This window comes from Amphiprion ocellaris, chromosome 1 (assembly GCF_022539595.1).
Source record: "Amphiprion ocellaris isolate individual 3 ecotype Okinawa chromosome 1, ASM2253959v1, whole genome shotgun sequence".
Classification (NCBI taxonomy): Eukaryota; Metazoa; Chordata; class Actinopteri; family Pomacentridae; genus Amphiprion; species Amphiprion ocellaris.
In genome coordinates, this window is record NC_072766.1 from 25,475,494 (window position 1) to 25,492,734 (window position 17,241).

Below are 17,241 nucleotides of genomic sequence, written 5' to 3' on the forward strand. Positions count from 1 at the left end.
TGGGGTCAGCAGTGTAATGATGCAGTCTCATAACAGGCCTTCTGCTGCGGGGCTCTGTGTGCTTGTATATGTGTCTCCGAGGCTAGTAGTTGATCCTGCATCCGAATGGCATGAAACAGCTTGACATGGCCAACTTTTCCTTAAGGCTAAACATCACCCCTTTCGCTTGTCATAGCCCCCTCCTGACTAGAGAGCTCTTAGTTGTGTGCGAGTGTGTGTGTGTGTGTGTGTGTGTGTGTGTGTGTGTAACTGCGCATTTGACATGCTTTTCTGGAAGGCTCTTCCATACCCAGTTAGGTCGAAAGTGTTCACTGGAGGCAGTGGTTTAACGGTTGTATCATAGTCTATTTAATGATTTAACACTCTTAAAGGGTGGTGACTTAAAACTGAAGCTGAGCAGATACACAGGGTGCAACCTGCAAATAAACAACAAGGGAGTAACTAAATACAAAAAACAGACACACACAATAAATATTAAGCTCAGCATTCACGACCAACTCTACTTTAAAAAAAAGTTCTATTTACGTAGTAGAAATTTGTTTCCCCCATTATGTTGAAAAACATAATCACTGCATGGGTTATGTCCACAGGCAACTATTGTTTTTCAAGGGAATGAAGTACAATTTTGCAAATGAAGTGGTTCTTTAAACTTAATAAGTGCTTTGAGTGTCTAAATAACAAAAACATATTAAAACACATGCACTCACAGTAAAATGTGTTAAGATGTCTTCCAGATGGAATTATGTTTCACAAATATTGCAAATGAATAACGCTGGTTCTTCTAAACTTAAGCATACCTCAACCCCGAATCCTAACAATACTTTATGTAACCAAAATCTTTTGCTTACTTTAAGCCCAATGTATTTGTCAGTGAACTATTTTTAAACAAATGAAATGTTTAAAGTTTTTTGCCAGTGAACATTAAACTTTTTTTTATTTTTCAGTTAATGTAATGAGGTTTTGAGGAATCATCCATTCTGTCTGGCAATAAGGTTGTATATTATGCTTTCATCCTTTGTGAGCTACACCACAGAAGTCTGAGAATATGATCGTGTTGTGCCACCACACATGTATTCATCAAAATGACCTGGTCAAATAAATCAAGCCAATGGAGCATTGATCTATTTTTGGTAGTCAACAAAACTGCTGCAAATATGCTTAGACAGTCTTCGAATTGTTGTTTAGTGGTTCATAGTTTTAAAAAAAAGTTTAAAGATTTTTTTTCTTTTTTTTTGTTGCTGAGGTTCAAGCCATGGTTCTTAACTTCACTAATATTGTATTCCTTCCGTTATGTGCTGCTGTCACAGCCGACGGATCAAGCTTTAAATTCACTGCAAGCCATCTCAGATTTTCTATTGAAAGAGGGATAATACAGTTGTGTTTTGTTGAGGGCACTAATGTAGACTGTTTTATGGTGAATTGTACGTGATTCCTATTTGTTGATTGTGTTTGTATCCACGGATGTGTGTGTGTGTGTGACTGCTGTTGTTTGTGAGTAAGATAGGTAAACTCTGTTTGGTATGCCCAGCCACCAATATGTAGAACAACAGTCTAGGCTTCTATTGTCTTGTGCTGCTCTATAGGGGTTAGTTGGCACCGCGTATGAACAGATGTACTTCACATCATTGTTGTTATTTACCAGTGATAAGCTACAACTCAAGAAAATGTCTCCCTGTTCTGATTTATTCACAGGGATGGTGGATTTAGTGCAGAGAGGCTGAAAACCAGGATTTTTCCTGCACGGAACAATAAGCAAATTTATTATTCATAAAAGCTAATGCATTGTTTCTGCTTTATATCTCTTTTTTGTTCTGTTAGTCTGACACCCCCCCACCCCATCTAGATGGTGAACTGAATTCTCTCAGGCAAAGGTTGGCAGTTAAATGTCTGTGCCGAAATGAGAAGTTTGAAAGACGAAGTGCTATCTCTGTATACAGTATATGCGTATGTGTGTAAACTGATTTAAATCGCTCTTTGAGTCCTACAGAATGGCGCTTTAAATGTTAAATGGGGGTTGAAGCCTGCCTGAACTAATTTGTAGGGCTTTGCACCATGTTGACATTTAAATGTGATAAGAATAGCAAACTGTACCGCCGACCTATTTTGAAGATGCTTTCGGAATACATTCACATCAGCTGTGGCCTATAATTAATAAAAAAAGACAGGCCTCCCTTGCTCTAGATTTGATTATAATACAACCTTATAAACACACCAGGGATAGATGAGAGGAGACGAAGAAGAAGAGCTAGGGGAGGGAATAAAAGAGAAGAATAACAGGAATAAAAACAAGAGAAATGATGGAGGCAGGAATTAAGAGGGAGGTGGATTGCGAACACCTGGTCTTTGAGGCAGATTGCGTTGGCTGGCTGCTGTGCTATCACATTACTCTGATCCTGCCTCTCTTGTTTGTCAGAGAATTGAGAGAGAGAGAGGGAGAGAGAGAGAGAGAGAGAGAGAGAGTAGGTGGGGGTGGTGGGGTCTGCAAAATCAGCATGCAAATAACACCACATTGTTAACTTAATCAGATGCAGGGGGAGAAAATATGGAGAGGGATGGAAGGAGTGTGGTGGGGATGAGGGGAGAGGGAGGAATTGCCAGAGAGGTGAGGCAGAAAGGAAGAGGGCTTTTGCAGTGATGGGAGACGGCAGAGGGCACACAGATTATAACCACCCGAACCCCAGCTCCACCTCCCACCACTGCCCACATCCAACACCCCGAGGCTGCTCCGGAACTCATGGAGAAGACACTGTGCGCTTGTGTGTGTGTGTTTGTGTGAGGAGAGGAAATCTGAGGCAAACTGATACAGCCTCTTCAGCACCCCATCAAGTGGCAGGCACAGGCAGTTAGCAACGAGCCCTGTCTCTGAAAAATTACATTCCTATACAGCGAAACTGCATTCACAATTTGAGGGAAATGCATTTTATTTCTGATTTTTCTTGTTGGTGAATGAACACAAATACATTTACAGTCAACATGTCTTTGGCATTTATTGCGTTGCTCCTGTTGTGTCGCTCCTTCTCAGCCATAGACTGTATATACAACCCGAACATAGATGTCACACAGCGGTTTGAAGACGAGCGTTTTGAAGGCTTAAGTTTGGAAGCCAGACTTAAAGATTTAAAAAGAAAAAGATTCAAACATTTCTCTCAAAACATAACTGAAAATTACTTTTTTGGCTGATAGGGTTGTTGCAGCCGACTAATATGCTTGCTCGTTGTGGTGAGACAGATACTGTCAGGCCTTTTCAGAATGCTGCTGAAGATGTCAGGACATTTCTGTCATATATGATAAAAAATGCAAGGTCCAAGTAACTCCTTGCAAGCATTTAGACATTAATGAAACTGCATTTTTCAATATCACAGAAAAATCACATTAAAATCCTTCCTTCTTGACAGTAACAGCTGTTAGATTTTAGTAATTTAGTAGCGTTTGTATAAGTTAGCATGTTATCAGATAGACAAAAAAAGCAAATTATATATCTATGCAGGACTTTGATGTGCTTTTTCTCCATGTAGACAGTAGGTAGAGTTACAGAAGAGGCTTTTTTTGTGTGTGTGAATACGGAAACTGTGTTCATACTGTTAATACTTTGTACCACCGAGAGGTCATTTTTCATAAACATCCACTGCCTTAATGAACTTAGCCCCCCACCAGAGCGCACTCACAAAGAAAAAAAAAAGTGTGTGTTTGTGTGTGGTGTGTGTGTGTGTGTGTGTGCGTGTGCTGTGTCTTTTTTAATGAGTGTGTGTATTGTAGTCTTTGTTGTGGAGGATAAGTCGGTGACAATGCTGAAGGTCAGGCAGGGCAGACAAGAATGAGGAAAATGCAGTGTTGGCCAGGAAAGACAGCACCAGGCTGAAGCTGGTGTAGACAGATGCAAGGAATCCTGGGACAGATACATTGACAGACTGATACATGGATGCCACACACACTTGTGAGCAGTGGGGAGTGTCTACATATTAGGTGATAGCATCATGTACCGATTCTTATTTTTATTTTAAAGACCTTTTTGATTCAGAAAACAGTGCTAAAAATCATTAGCTAGTAACTGTACATCCATTTGGGCCATTATCAGCCCATTAAATGCTGCTGTTGTAGAGGAGTATCCCCATACATGTAGGCCAGCAGGGACCTCCACCCTCTAGTAGGGTCAATGTGCACATTATCCATTCTAACCCATTTTGATCATCGGTAGTGTCATTAGCATTTTGATCGTGTAAATAAGTCCATATAAAACATTCGGTGGAGTTGTCATCCAGGAAAAATACAAGATGGAGCTCTGTAAGATGTGATAAATGGAGCGAGAGAGTGTATTTTAGCGAAAACCGTGAAACTTTTTTAAAGCTAACCAAGTAGTTTTGATGCATACACACTGACCAAACACTGACATTGCAAGTGAACTCCAACAGAACAAAAACAGAATAGAAGCCAATGACAAAATTAGACTTAAGTCATACTATATAGAATTATTATTTTTTCCAGAATGGGACTTTACCTCAAGTCTCCTGGGTGAAAGTACTGTGCCTTATGCCTTCTTCATCCGCTCCAGTCTCCGACGCAGATTTTTGTTCTTCTTTGCGAGTGTTAAATCATGACTTCACTGCCATTAAATGACGTGATAATGGCACACCATTAAATGGGGTGATAACAGCCTACTGAGCCTACTAGAATAGGGAAGAGGCTCCCACTGGCCTGTATGTATGGGGATAGTGGCTGATGATTCCTTATTGAGCAATATGATAAAACAGGTGCTCAGTAACCGGTTCCTGCTCAACAGTTTGTGCCTTTTTGCTCACTACTGATTGGATTAATTTGGCATAAATTTCGAAATCTTAACCTTAAATCTTAATCTTAATTGTCTCTTTGTATAAGTGAGGGCTGGCAAAATATTCTCACTGAGTTTGACATACACTCAAAACTATATGTTCATTTGAACTGAATTTGAATAAAAGCTACAATTTTGATTATCTGAAGCAAAATTTATGACTCATACACTGCATCATTTATTCAATGGTTTTAGCTGACAAACATTTTATCCAGCTATCTCTTCCAATCATTTGTCAACTCCTACTAGCTATCTGTTCCTACATTTATTTATTTAGTTTGAGTTGGGAAAATCATGTATAGCTGACTATTGTAACTCTTTAACTAATAAACCTAACTTTTAGTAATGGCATTTGGTTATCTATTTCTGCTACTAATTTAAACTATCTGCCGCTGCAGACTACACCTGCTATTTCTGGATTCTGGCAACTGTAGCAGTGCTGTTGGTTAGAAATCAAGCCTATAAAGGATGTGTCTTTGAAGTATTGTGAGAAACACATGTTCATACAGACCCAAACACTGAGACAGACTGTTGAGATTCAGCTTTAGATTGTGGTTGCTATCCATTTTGCACATGTAGAAATTGTGTCCATGCACAGTATACATTTTGTGCGGTTGTGAGCACCCAGGTGTGTCTGCATGAGTTCTGTGTATGTGTGTGTAACTGTGTTTTGTAGTCCAGTTCACAGAGGCCTACAGAAAAAAAAAAGTCCTCTGAGGTTTCACCCAACTTCCTGCTTTAATCACGGCTGCCTTGTCATTGGCATCGATGCAAACGCTGCTTCGCTGGCATCTCTCTTCCCCCTTTCACTTTTTTTCTTTATCAGGCTTTCATTTCTTTTATTTACATTCGTAAACCTTTTCATCCCTCTCAACTCCCCCCAAACCCCATCTCTAATCTTAAGAGCAGTCACCACTTTGTTTTTCTGATAAAGTCTGATAGATAAACATGCTCTCTTATGTCCCCGAGGCCCTCCACCCTCTCTCCCGAGAGCACACCCCTCTAAAGCACTTCCTCTACTACAATTAGTCTGTAATAAATACACCCTGGCCTTAAAGTAGAAAATACTCTCTCACTCTCCCCCTCTCTTCCTTTCCTTTTTATATTAAGTGCCACATTAGCTCACTGTACGTATCTGACTTTGAAGCGAAATGAGAGAAAGCAGAAAGTGCGCTGCTTTTTATCTTTCTCTTGTTCCCCAGTCACACCAAAAGCATGTGAGAATAATAGCAGTTATAGGGCCACTAAGAGATATTGTAACATATGCAGAGAATTGCAAGCATTTCCACTCTAGTCTCAGCTTCCTGATGGCTTTGATAAGATTAGTTTGCTTTCTTAAACAGGAAACGTGCTGCTTAAAGAAAGAAAAAAAAGAGCCAGCATGGTTGCAAAAGAAGTTTAACTTCTTCTTAGAGAGCCAGAGTTCCCTTCAAACTCTTCAGATGAACAAAAAAGACGACATAGAGAAAATGGGAGAGGAGAGAGATAGAAAGGGAGAGTTTATCAAAGTGATGGAATAAAGAGAGATTTAACACGGTCATATTAAAAAGACATGCAGCAGTTTCAATATTTAAAAATCCCATTTGCTTCGACAGAAGAGCTTTTTCATTCAAGAGCATATGGCAGCAGTACCTGTATCCAGCCTCTGTCTTATCTTCCTCAAAGAAAAAGAATAAGAAGGAGGGTGGTGGGTGGTGGGGGGAATACTTTCAAACAGACATTCAGACATTGAAGAATCATTCAATTATCGGCAGCATGATGTAAAATAATTACCTGACTCGCTTCCTGTAATGAGTGCTGCTAATTAGCCATAGACTTTTGTTTTAGTTGAAAAAAGACAGAGTCCCAAACTCCCAACAGCAGAGAAGCTGTGAAAAGATATGTTGTATGTTGAGGTAGCGCCTCATCCTTTTTCTAAACACACACACACGCACACACACACAACAGACACTGTGACTCTTTACTATAGGCTCACTTGGCTTGAAGGCACAATTTACCCTCCCAATGTATGCACACACAGCTCTCAGTAAATAGTCGAGAGTGCAAAAAAGATCCTTCTTCTCTTAATTAGCTGTGTAACAATTAAAGTCTCCTCTTAGTAAATTGAACCTTTGTCTCCCTTGCCTCCCTAGTTGGATTTGAGCACCTGTCACAACAACCCCTCCCTTTACCACCACCTCCACCGCTGCCACACACCCACCACTATTACCTCCACAACCACCCCTGCCTCGACTGTAGTCATTATGCAAAAGTCTACCAGAAAGCGCCCAGCATGAGTGGAAGAAAACAGCAATTATTTCTGATATTCTGTTATTTAGGCCGTATTGACATTCAACTACTTTCCCTTTCTCTCTGTTTGCGTCTTTCTCCCCGCCATCACCTGAAAATCAGAGTGAGGCTGAACTACCCTTTCTATTAGTCTCAATCTTGCTTCTTGGGGGTCATTGTTGCAGTGCCCTAAAATGTGACCTACAGATTTCGCTGTCTCTCTCTCTCTCTCTTACTCGCCCTCCCTCTTGCATTGACATGCAGCACAGCGAGTGACCGGTGATGTAAGCTATGACAGATACACTATGGCCATTGTCTTTCTGGCCTCTTTCTTCCCATAGCCTAACCATGCATGAGCACTCTACACTGTTATGTTTGTTGTCTAACACAAACACTGTCACACACATGCTCACGCACACACAGGATTGTGCCCTAGTTTTCTGTCTGATTTAACAGGAAGGAAGGTTTAGTAACCAGACACAGAGCAGAACAAACCACACAGGTACATTAGAGAACATAATAGCCACATTTTAGACATGAGTTGAGGACCAAGTTGAGCTGAGAGGCCTCAGTTGTGTTTTGAGGAGTTTGGAAGTGCAAATAAAACCTTAAATCAATCCATACGGAGCCAGAAACGAAGCATGAAAAATAGATATTTATAAAGAGAACTGATTCAAGTTTTCAATCAAAAGTGCAGTAAACGTGATATGTTGTAAATAGGTAACAAATACAACTTTGGTTTGGTTAATATGATCCTTAACCAACAGCACTGCATTCAATTATCTGTATTTTTGTCAAAGGAAACAGCATGTAGCAACACAGCAGCTGCTTAAAGTTTCATAAAACAAGTTTCAATGCAAGCTGTACATGCTGACATTTCCTTCATAACCACTTTGAAAGTCTGATATTCAACAGTTTCCCAAAACGACACTATCAGAGGACAAGGAAAAAACAAACCAAAAAAAATTCTAACAACATTTACCAAGAAAACAGAATAAGCTGCAGTGGTCGCGGTGTTAAAACAGGACTGATACAGTGTATGCAGTCCAATATGAGACACTCACTATCATTATCACATCAATTGCTATAATTTTCTATTTATTTTTTGTTTTTCTCTCCCGTAACTGTACTTGACTAAACTGCGACGGGCTGCTTAACAAATGTTTGACACTGTTAATCCTGTGCTCATTGCTCTGCTTTATTCACTGCTGCAGGGGTCTGACCATGCCACTGTGACCTCTATTGTAGCACACTCAGGAGGGGAGAGGTGTTCACAGATGTACATGCACGCACACACTCGTGCACACACATAGAGACAGAGACATCTGCAGGTCATCATCATCATGGTGGGAATAATACCAGGGATGGTTATCATAAAGGGAAGCTTTGAGCTCCCGGCCGTCTTGGGAAGATGATTTGGCTGGCCCGGAACAATGAACTGTGGGAATCCGCTTGTCCTGCATTGATCTTTCTCCCATGGCATCCCCTGCAAGGCTGTCAGAGCGACGGACGGATAAAAAGACCCACAACATTTTTCTTTCTCCCTCTCTCGCTCCCTCCCGGTGTCTTTCTTTTCTTGCTGTCAGGAGGGCTCCCACTGATCAGTGGGGATGAGCTGAAAGTTGAACTACCTGTTGACAGGACTTCTTAAACAGCCCTCAATGACATATTGTGCAAGAGAGAGAGGGGAAGGCAGAGAATCCTGTTCATTCATATTTGTCACAGATCTATTGAGTCTGTGCTCTCATCAAACGCTCGCTCCCTTGCTGTTATTTTCTCTGCATTTAAGTGGAGCAGGGGTTATGTTAATACTACTATTCCTACGAGTAACTGTTGAATCTTCAGTGTGGAAAAAGCCTCTTTTTTGTTTTTTTCAGCATTGTGCTTTAAAAGGTAATATGTACCAACCACAAATCAGACCAAAAGAATGCAGTTGGTGTGTGATTGGTGTTTTTGGCCAGCCAATCAGAGCTCTAGTTTGTTCAGACTACTGGAAACGCTGCCCTAAAATCATGTGCCTTTTGGGAGAAATGGCACATATTTTATTATTAATGTAGCTGTATCCTTTTAAATGTTCCCTTGCAGTGTTTACTCATATTTGTAAGAAAATAAAAATAAATAAATAAATACAATTTTGGTGAGATCTGTGTTTAGCCATGCGACTTTTTCATTTTAAAATAGTACAATCCAGTTTTGAAGCCTCACACCTTTTTGATAGTTCAGAGTTATGAGTTTTGATCAAGAGGCTCTAGGCATGGGATGGAGTTAGGATTGAATCTGGCAGGTGTTGTGTGACTGTTTTCCATGTGCAGTTCAGTGCAGAGTGTTTTCGCCTCATTACAGAAAGTAATAATGCAGTGAAGTCAAAGTGCGATAGAGAGGAAGGAAAACAAGGCAGCTTTTTTATTGGATTAATTAGACGTCTTGCAAAGACCACCTGCAAAAGAAAAAAAAAAAAACCACACACACTCACACACACTCTCACACACACACACAAGATGGGAAGTAACTCATATCTGGTGTGTTCTACCTACCAAAGCACTAACTCTAACTAAACCATGTTTTGCCAAGAGGTAAATGATCTTTGAAATGATGAGGAAGCTCAATTTGTACTTTGAAAACAAACTTACAGCTTTTCAATGAATTTATATGTCCCTGCTGCTTGTCTAATCACTAAATATTTAGCATTCAAATCTCAGTACATGGAACATATGGCAAATGCCCACATTGTCCCTTCAACATCAGAATGCTGTTGCTGCAGCCCCCTTGTCTCATTAATGATTTGGTGCAAATATGATTGAATTCAGCACATTGTGAATAATGATTGATTTGTTTAATGCAATGAATTTGTTCATTAGGACTTAATGAGGCATTGCATTGTGATTAGTCGATGGGTTTGTGTCGATACATGCCAAAATAACAAAGTAAAGTCCAACTAATGGCTTTTCGATTCTTTAGTCCCCCCCAATCTTGTCTTAAATGTCAGGGAAAACTTTTATGACAAAACTCAAGCCTGACATGGAATTCAGGAAGTATACTGTGAATTATATTTGAGACTGTTTATTTTAATAGGAATTTATAATAGGTAGCAATTCCTAATATTGAAACTGCCTTTCATGTACAGTAATTTATATAGTTACAATTAGCGAGGAGCACATTTAAATCCCAAATGCATTTGTGATGCACTCTACTATTGATAAGACAGAAATGAACTGAGCACATTCAAATGGTGACTGAAATATACTTCCATTGTGTTACAGATACCACTTATAATTAAGCTGAGGATTGAAGAGAAACCAAGTGAAATCAGTTTCTCTGTGTGTATAAATGTGCAGAGGATTTGGTGTGTTTACGGGTGCACGTGGTGCTTTACTGAATATTAAACCACAAACTAAAAAGACAACAACTGAACCGTCGTGAGAAAATGCTAAAGGAAGTCTCTGTGGTTTTAGAGGTATAACAGGAGCCAATAGTTTTAATGAGGCAGCATTGCTGCACTTGCCAGGAAATGATAAGGTTGTACAGGTTAGAATAACGGCAGACAGATACTGTACCACTATAAAGGTACAGAGTACATCTGTTCTTCATAGCGGAGTCTTCACAGAGTACACAGCAATGGCAGAGACACTATTAGGGACAAAGTGGCTCCAAGTCTTTTCTTAAAATGACTGGTAAGAATGACAAACCTGAGCCTTGATCTTTGAAAAACATATTGCTGTTATGTATATTATTACTGCATATACTACTGTGCTTCTGTAGGTGACACATATTGTGCATGCGACTTGTAAGAATAACAGGATATGGTCAAAATGGAAAGATTTGTTAATGTGATTTCTGTGGGCAGCCATTTGATAGCGCTGGGTGAGTTGCAGCGTACTCACCGTGTCTTTCAGAGGGCATTCGCATATTGAACTGTTGTCTCAAGTCAAAGGGTTGTGTTTGAGTGTGCGTCTTTGCCTGTGTGTCTACGTGTTCCTAGTTGTACACCACCCTCAAATTCCCTTGCATGTGTGTGTTGATGTGAGCAGAGGGGAGATGTCACATAAGAAATGTCCTTTTTAATCAGGGGAAAAAATATAAAATGACTCGGGAGCAAGGCAAGCATATTAATGTGCCTCATTTGCATACGCTCGTCAGCCAGGATACGTTTATAAAAAACACAAACTGGATTCGTCAGTTCATTTCACATTATTCCATTGTCTATCTGCCTTTGTTATATGTTAAAGATAAAGGCAGAAATCAAATTGAAGAAAAGGGCAAGCTGCTATCTCCCCAAATGAGCAACAGCTCATCAGCCTAGTTTAAATCACAGATTTCTATTCCAAAAGGCAGCCGCTTCTGTAAAAAGGGCCCATTCAAATAAGGTCTTCTGCAATACTGCCTTGTGATGGAAGCTGGGGTGTCACATAAATACAATTTAAAACCTAAATAATTTAAAGCAGTTGAACAAAGTTATACATACACACACACACACACACACACACACACACACATATATATATATATATATATATATATATATATATATACACATGCATGTGCATGTTTTTATTTTTATTTCTTTGATGAGTACAGCATTATTCTCATTATTCTAGTCACGAGAACACAATCGAGATCTGTTGTAAATTTAAGTAGGCTTTGACTGAAGCATATCTAACTGTTACACATAAGTCTGCAGAACATAGCATACCCATTCTATTCTTGATGAATTCAGTAGACTTGCTTTATGATACTTGTGGGGAGAAATAAGGAGAATTCAAAGGGCAGCCCACAAGTGTCACATTCCTTTACACACAAGTGGAAACTGGTCACAGTGTCTTAATTCATGTCCACAAGATAAGAATCCACCGTCAACAGTGTGTTGGAGGGGCCACTGACTACAAGAACAGGCACCCCTTATGTCTGCTAACCTCCTACTAAAGGGAGAGAGAGGGAGAAAGAGAGAAAATTTTTAAATGAACAAGACAACAAATGACCCAAGCACAATGTAGAGAGCGCCATGCTTCAGAAACTTAAAGTAGGTGGAGAGAGAGAAAAAGAAAGAAAGAGTGTGGCAGAATCTTAAACGTCCTTCTAATCTATAAGTCTAAAAGTGTATACTGAACATGTGTGCACATATTTGCTGTCTGTGAGCTGCATTGCTGCCAGACTGGGTCTCTAAGCTTTCTAAAATGATACCACTTTTTTTTCTGAAAGTGCACTCACCTATTGCCAGTTCTTTACACTGCCTCTCCATGAGAGGATTTTTTGATGATTATAATCATACATTACAGCCCAGTGGCTGCCACTGTTACCAGGCAGCATACTAATCAGCTTAATGAGATATTATACAATATTTTGTTGACCAAAGCAGAACCACGGTTATTGTTTCTGAGGGTTTGATCCCTGCAAGCAGCCAGGAAGTGTGCAGATAGATGTTTATACCTCTCCATCTGGAGAACAGATGGATCTGCATAAAACCAATGTTATTCTTTTTTTAAATTATTTATTCACTGATGTTACACATATGGAAAAAAACACTTTCCATGATAGTACAACATGGTCTGAAAATCAAAATACATTGTATTTCAGTAGCTTTACAGCAATCCAAGACTACAACATGATTCTATGTCAAGCAGTGGGTAGAAAGAGTGGAACAACGTTATGCTACCTTAGTGAGTGTACTTTTTTATCTACTTCTTTCAGTGGTGTATAATCCAATGCATTGCAAACCATTTCAATAAATGTTGTTTCAAATGTTGTTTTCTACATCCTGGAAACTGTGAAAGAGATAGGTAGAGAGAAGACAGACAGAGAGAGAGCTTTGAAAATACAAAGACGCAGAGGGAGAGCAAAGTGATTCACATCAAATGTAATACGGCTCTTTAATGGAATATTGCGCCAAGACAAGTGTCGTGGCACCAAGATAAGAATGTTGTGTTTCCTGGAGTAACCCCTTGGTTTTAAGTGCTATTGTTAATATCATAATTGTAGTATTGCGGTGGCTTTCTGACAATGTGGTTGCTCCATTTCATTAAGGCGTGTAATTGGAGGAATTCTGATAGGATGGGCACAAGTAGCTTAATTATACTCTGCTCACTGTGTTTACACAGTAATTATTACATCCAAAATGGTTTTACATTTTGAAAAAGTTCTAAGGAGTCACAGCACCCCTCCAGGCCCTTGGTGCTGACAATCCATGTGGTTCTTTGTGCATCAAAGACAATAAATTTTATTTTCCTGTACTGGGCGATGCTCCACAGGTGTCATTTCCCCAAATTAAGTAACACGTTAGTCCTGAAAATGTGGTTGGATAATCAGCACCCACTCTGGCATTGTATCCTTAAAAGGCAATGGTTTTTTTGTTTGTTTGTTTTTTTCTTATCGATACTGAAACCTTTGCTATGTCACAACAGTTCAAATCTAACAATTTAAATGTTTCTAATATTGTTCCTTCTATATGTCTGATTTGTTCAACAGGATGGAGGACTCTAGTTTGTGTCTCGGTGTGTCGTCAGTGGTACCTGACGCCGATGCCCATCTGAGCAGCGCAGTGTTAAATGGCCGTTATCCGATCAGTCAAAAGCTTCATCAGCTCACTGCCCAGCTAGGACACGCCTTTCCGGATCTTCATCGCCCACAACAGATTCCTGAAGAAAAAGCAGCAACACCTTTGGATGAGAAGACACATCACGCAGCCCTGGCCAGTCAGCCTATCAGCAGTCAGATGGCCCTGCTAGCCAATCAGCTCAATCGAGACATCGATGCAGGGGCACTAAGTGGGTTGAACGGGCGAGTTGACCTGCAGCAGTTTCTTAATGGGCAGAACTTGGGCATCATGTCCCAGATGAATGATATCGAAGATGATGCACGCAAGAATAGGAAATATCCCTGTCCATTGTGTGGTAAGCGCTTCCGTTTTAACAGCATCCTGTCACTGCACATGCGTACACACACAGGAGAGAAGCCATTCAAGTGTCCCTACTGTGACCACAGAGCAGCTCAAAAGGGCAACTTGAAGATCCATCTCCGCACCCACAAACTGGGAAATCTTGGTAAGGGCCGTGGTCGCGTCCGAGAGGAGAACAGGCTGCTGCATGAACTTGAGGAGAGGGCCATCCTGAGGGATAAACAAATGAGAGGAAGTGGTAGCCTCCTCCAGACAGCTCAAACACCCCATCTGGGCCTCAATAGCAGCTCAAACACCCATCAACAGCAACTGGGTTCAGCTTGTGGCCCCCCTCCACCTTCTGGTCTTGCCACTCCAGACCCAATTTCCCAACCTTCTTCTTCACCCAAGCCAACTGGCACCCAAGATGAACAGTCCCTTAACCCGACTACAGGCTTCCGTTGTACCTTCTGCAAAGGGAAGTTCAAGAAGCGTGAGGAGCTGGACCGCCACATCCGCATACTCCACAAGCCCTACAAATGCACTCTATGTGAGTTTGCTGCTTCTCATGAAGAGGAACTGATAAGTCATGTGGAGAAGGCCCACATCACAGCCGAGAGCACACAGGGCCAGGGTGGTGGTGGATCTGGTGGCACGCAGGTGGCCACTGAATTTCGTTGTGATGTGTGTGGCCAGGTATTCAGCCAAGCTTGGTTCCTCAAGGGCCACATGCGAAAACACAAGGACTCCTTTGAACACTGCTGCCAAATTTGCGGCCGACGCTTCAAGGAACCCTGGTTTCTCAAGAATCATATGAAGGTGCATCTGAACAAGCTGGCCATCAAGAGCAAGCCACCCCAGCCCAGTGAGCAGGACATGGCTGCTGTCAATAGCATGAGCAATCTGGCTCAGGAAGCTCATGCCAACCTTTACTCCCGCTACATCTCCTGTCTTCAGGGAGGCTTCCTTTCACCAGACAAACAGGGCATGAGTGAGCAGCACCAGATGTTGGCTAAAGCAGGGATAGCCATGAAGGAAAAGGAGATGTTAGGGAAGCTGCTAGGACCAATGGCAGGAGGTATGGGCCATGGGCTGGGTGAAAACGAGAAGCGCTCAATCCTTGGTTGTCTCAGCCTTGTACCCCCACTCAAGTCGAGCTGTATGGAGCGTCTCCAGGCAGCTGCAAAAGTGGCAGAGATGGACTCCCTCAATAGCTACCAAGCCTGGCAGATAATGGCTCGTGGCATGGCTATGGACAGGGCTTTCATGCCGAAGGATCAGCAGCAGCACCAGCATCATATACCCCCAGGGCAAGAAGATGAGATTGGTGGTGCAGGAGCTTTGGCATCCTTCTCAAAGGATAAACAAGACTACTCCTTGATTGCTTCCAGTGATTGCTCCAAGCAGAAGCAGCTCTCTGAGGCCTTGCAGGGATCGAAGCCCTCTAGTGGAGCCATGATGTCCATGAAAGAGGATGGAAGAGGCTTTGATAGTAATCGTGACCTAATGTCTCACCATGGTAGTACCGAGGCTCCTGGAGCCTTGGCTGGCTTGGGAATCCCAAATATTGATTACAGCCTTTCAAGTCTGTCCAGCCTGAAGGACAAGCCCTCAGAGTGCCCTGACTGTGGCCGGGTCTTCAGAACCTACCATCAAATGGTAGTCCACTCTCGAATCCATGGTAAAGACAGGAGAGGCATTGAGGAAGCACTTCAGCAAGGTCTGGATGAACGCCGTGGATCAGCCAGTGACCCTGAGTCCCAGTCCATCAGCCGCTCCACCACTCCTGGTTCATCCAATGTGACAGAAGAGAGCGGAGCTGGAGGAGGACAGTCCCAGACAGGAAGCATCCAGGATGACAGCCCACATCCCTCCTCACCTTCCTCGGGTAAGAGAACAAATTAAAGAATTCTAACTTAGATTTTTTTTTTTTTTTTTTTTGGTCTGAGTCTTATAAATTGCTCAAAACTTCAGTTACTGACATTCATTCAAGAATGATGTTCACTTATTTATTTCAGTGGTACTCACTTACTCCCTTAAATTCTAGCCACAGTTTCCCACAAGACTCACTTTAATTGTATGGGTGTGTGTATATATATCAATGAATTGAGTCCCTCTCTTCAAAATAGAACCCCCCCAAAGTCCTGAAAAATAAAAAAAATATATATATGTATTTTTAAATATCCCTACACAATCACACATCCTCACAGACTGGTTTGCATACAGACGATACACTACAGACACACACAGAGACACATGCACAGACAAAGTTCTGATCCAAATGGGAATCTGAAGTCGTTTTTATCTCTCTCTTCAAAGCCAGCAGACACTGAAAAAATAGAATGAATAAGTAAATAAATTACGTAAGGAATAAGGAAGTTGCAGGTCATCCACTACATTGATCAGTTCAAGTGTCTGTATGCTTGTCACACAGTAACACAAACTAGCTGATACAGGCAGCGATTGGCCAGCAACTCTCATGTCCTTCAAGGAAATTACAGTTTTTGTCAAAGGCGTCTGATGGCTTTGAATAAAGTGATATAACACATTTAGTTTGCTGCTGTAAAGGCCTATCTGATAGCAAGGTTAAGAAATGAGCAATGTTAAAATACATTTCACACCTGACCTCTTCCACAGCAATACATTGCTTAGCTTCTGTGTCAGTCCTCCTGTCTGTTTCTCCACACTGTGGGCATGCCGATCACCATCAACAGTAGGTATTACACTGACTATGGATAAGTACTCCATACAACCCCATATAAAACAAACAGCAGAACAAAACCTTTAAGCCAAGGAATACTCCAGAGAACACAATTCAGAAGGAGACCTGCTTCACCATTGCATCCTCATTTGCAGTTTAGCAGTATAGATCCCTGTGGAACATGAGTAAAGACTGGGAGCATAGGGACGAACTCATTTTAACCACAGTGATTAATAAATGTCTTTAATAAACACGTTGGAGACAAGCAAACCCCTCCCTTCTCCCTACCCAGCAAACACAGGCCGGCCTGGGCTAGATAAGTGTATGTTTAGTGGGATTAAGGGAGACTCATTGCTAATGATTACACAAGTTTTTAAAGGTAACTTTTGGTTGCTCCTCAGGGCACTATGCTCGCGTTAAGAAGCGTGTGCAGTAATTAGGTCACGAATACGCGATAATCAGTCGGTTTAAGCTAACAAGACACTAATTAAAGATATACATATAAAGCAGGTCAAAAAAATTAGTGAACTTCATTTGCAAAGCGAGGATGTGCTTTTAAGTCTTTTGAGAAAAAATATA

General features: G+C 41.2%; 1 protein-coding gene across 6 annotated transcripts in view; it reads left to right on the plus strand.

The window, feature by feature from the left end:
- Positions 1-17,241, plus strand: part of znf536 (zinc finger protein 536) — a 234,145-nt gene that overhangs the window by 99,030 nt on the left and 117,874 nt on the right. For all 6 annotated transcript variants that reach the window (XM_035952004.2, XM_035952001.2, XM_055009035.1 and 3 more), the window contains one exon: positions 13,553-15,849. In XM_035952004.2, coding sequence (XP_035807897.2) covers positions 13,554-15,849 — 2,296 coding nt within the window. In that variant the 5' untranslated portion in view covers position 13,553. The remainder of the gene's footprint in view (positions 1-13,552; positions 15,850-17,241) is intronic.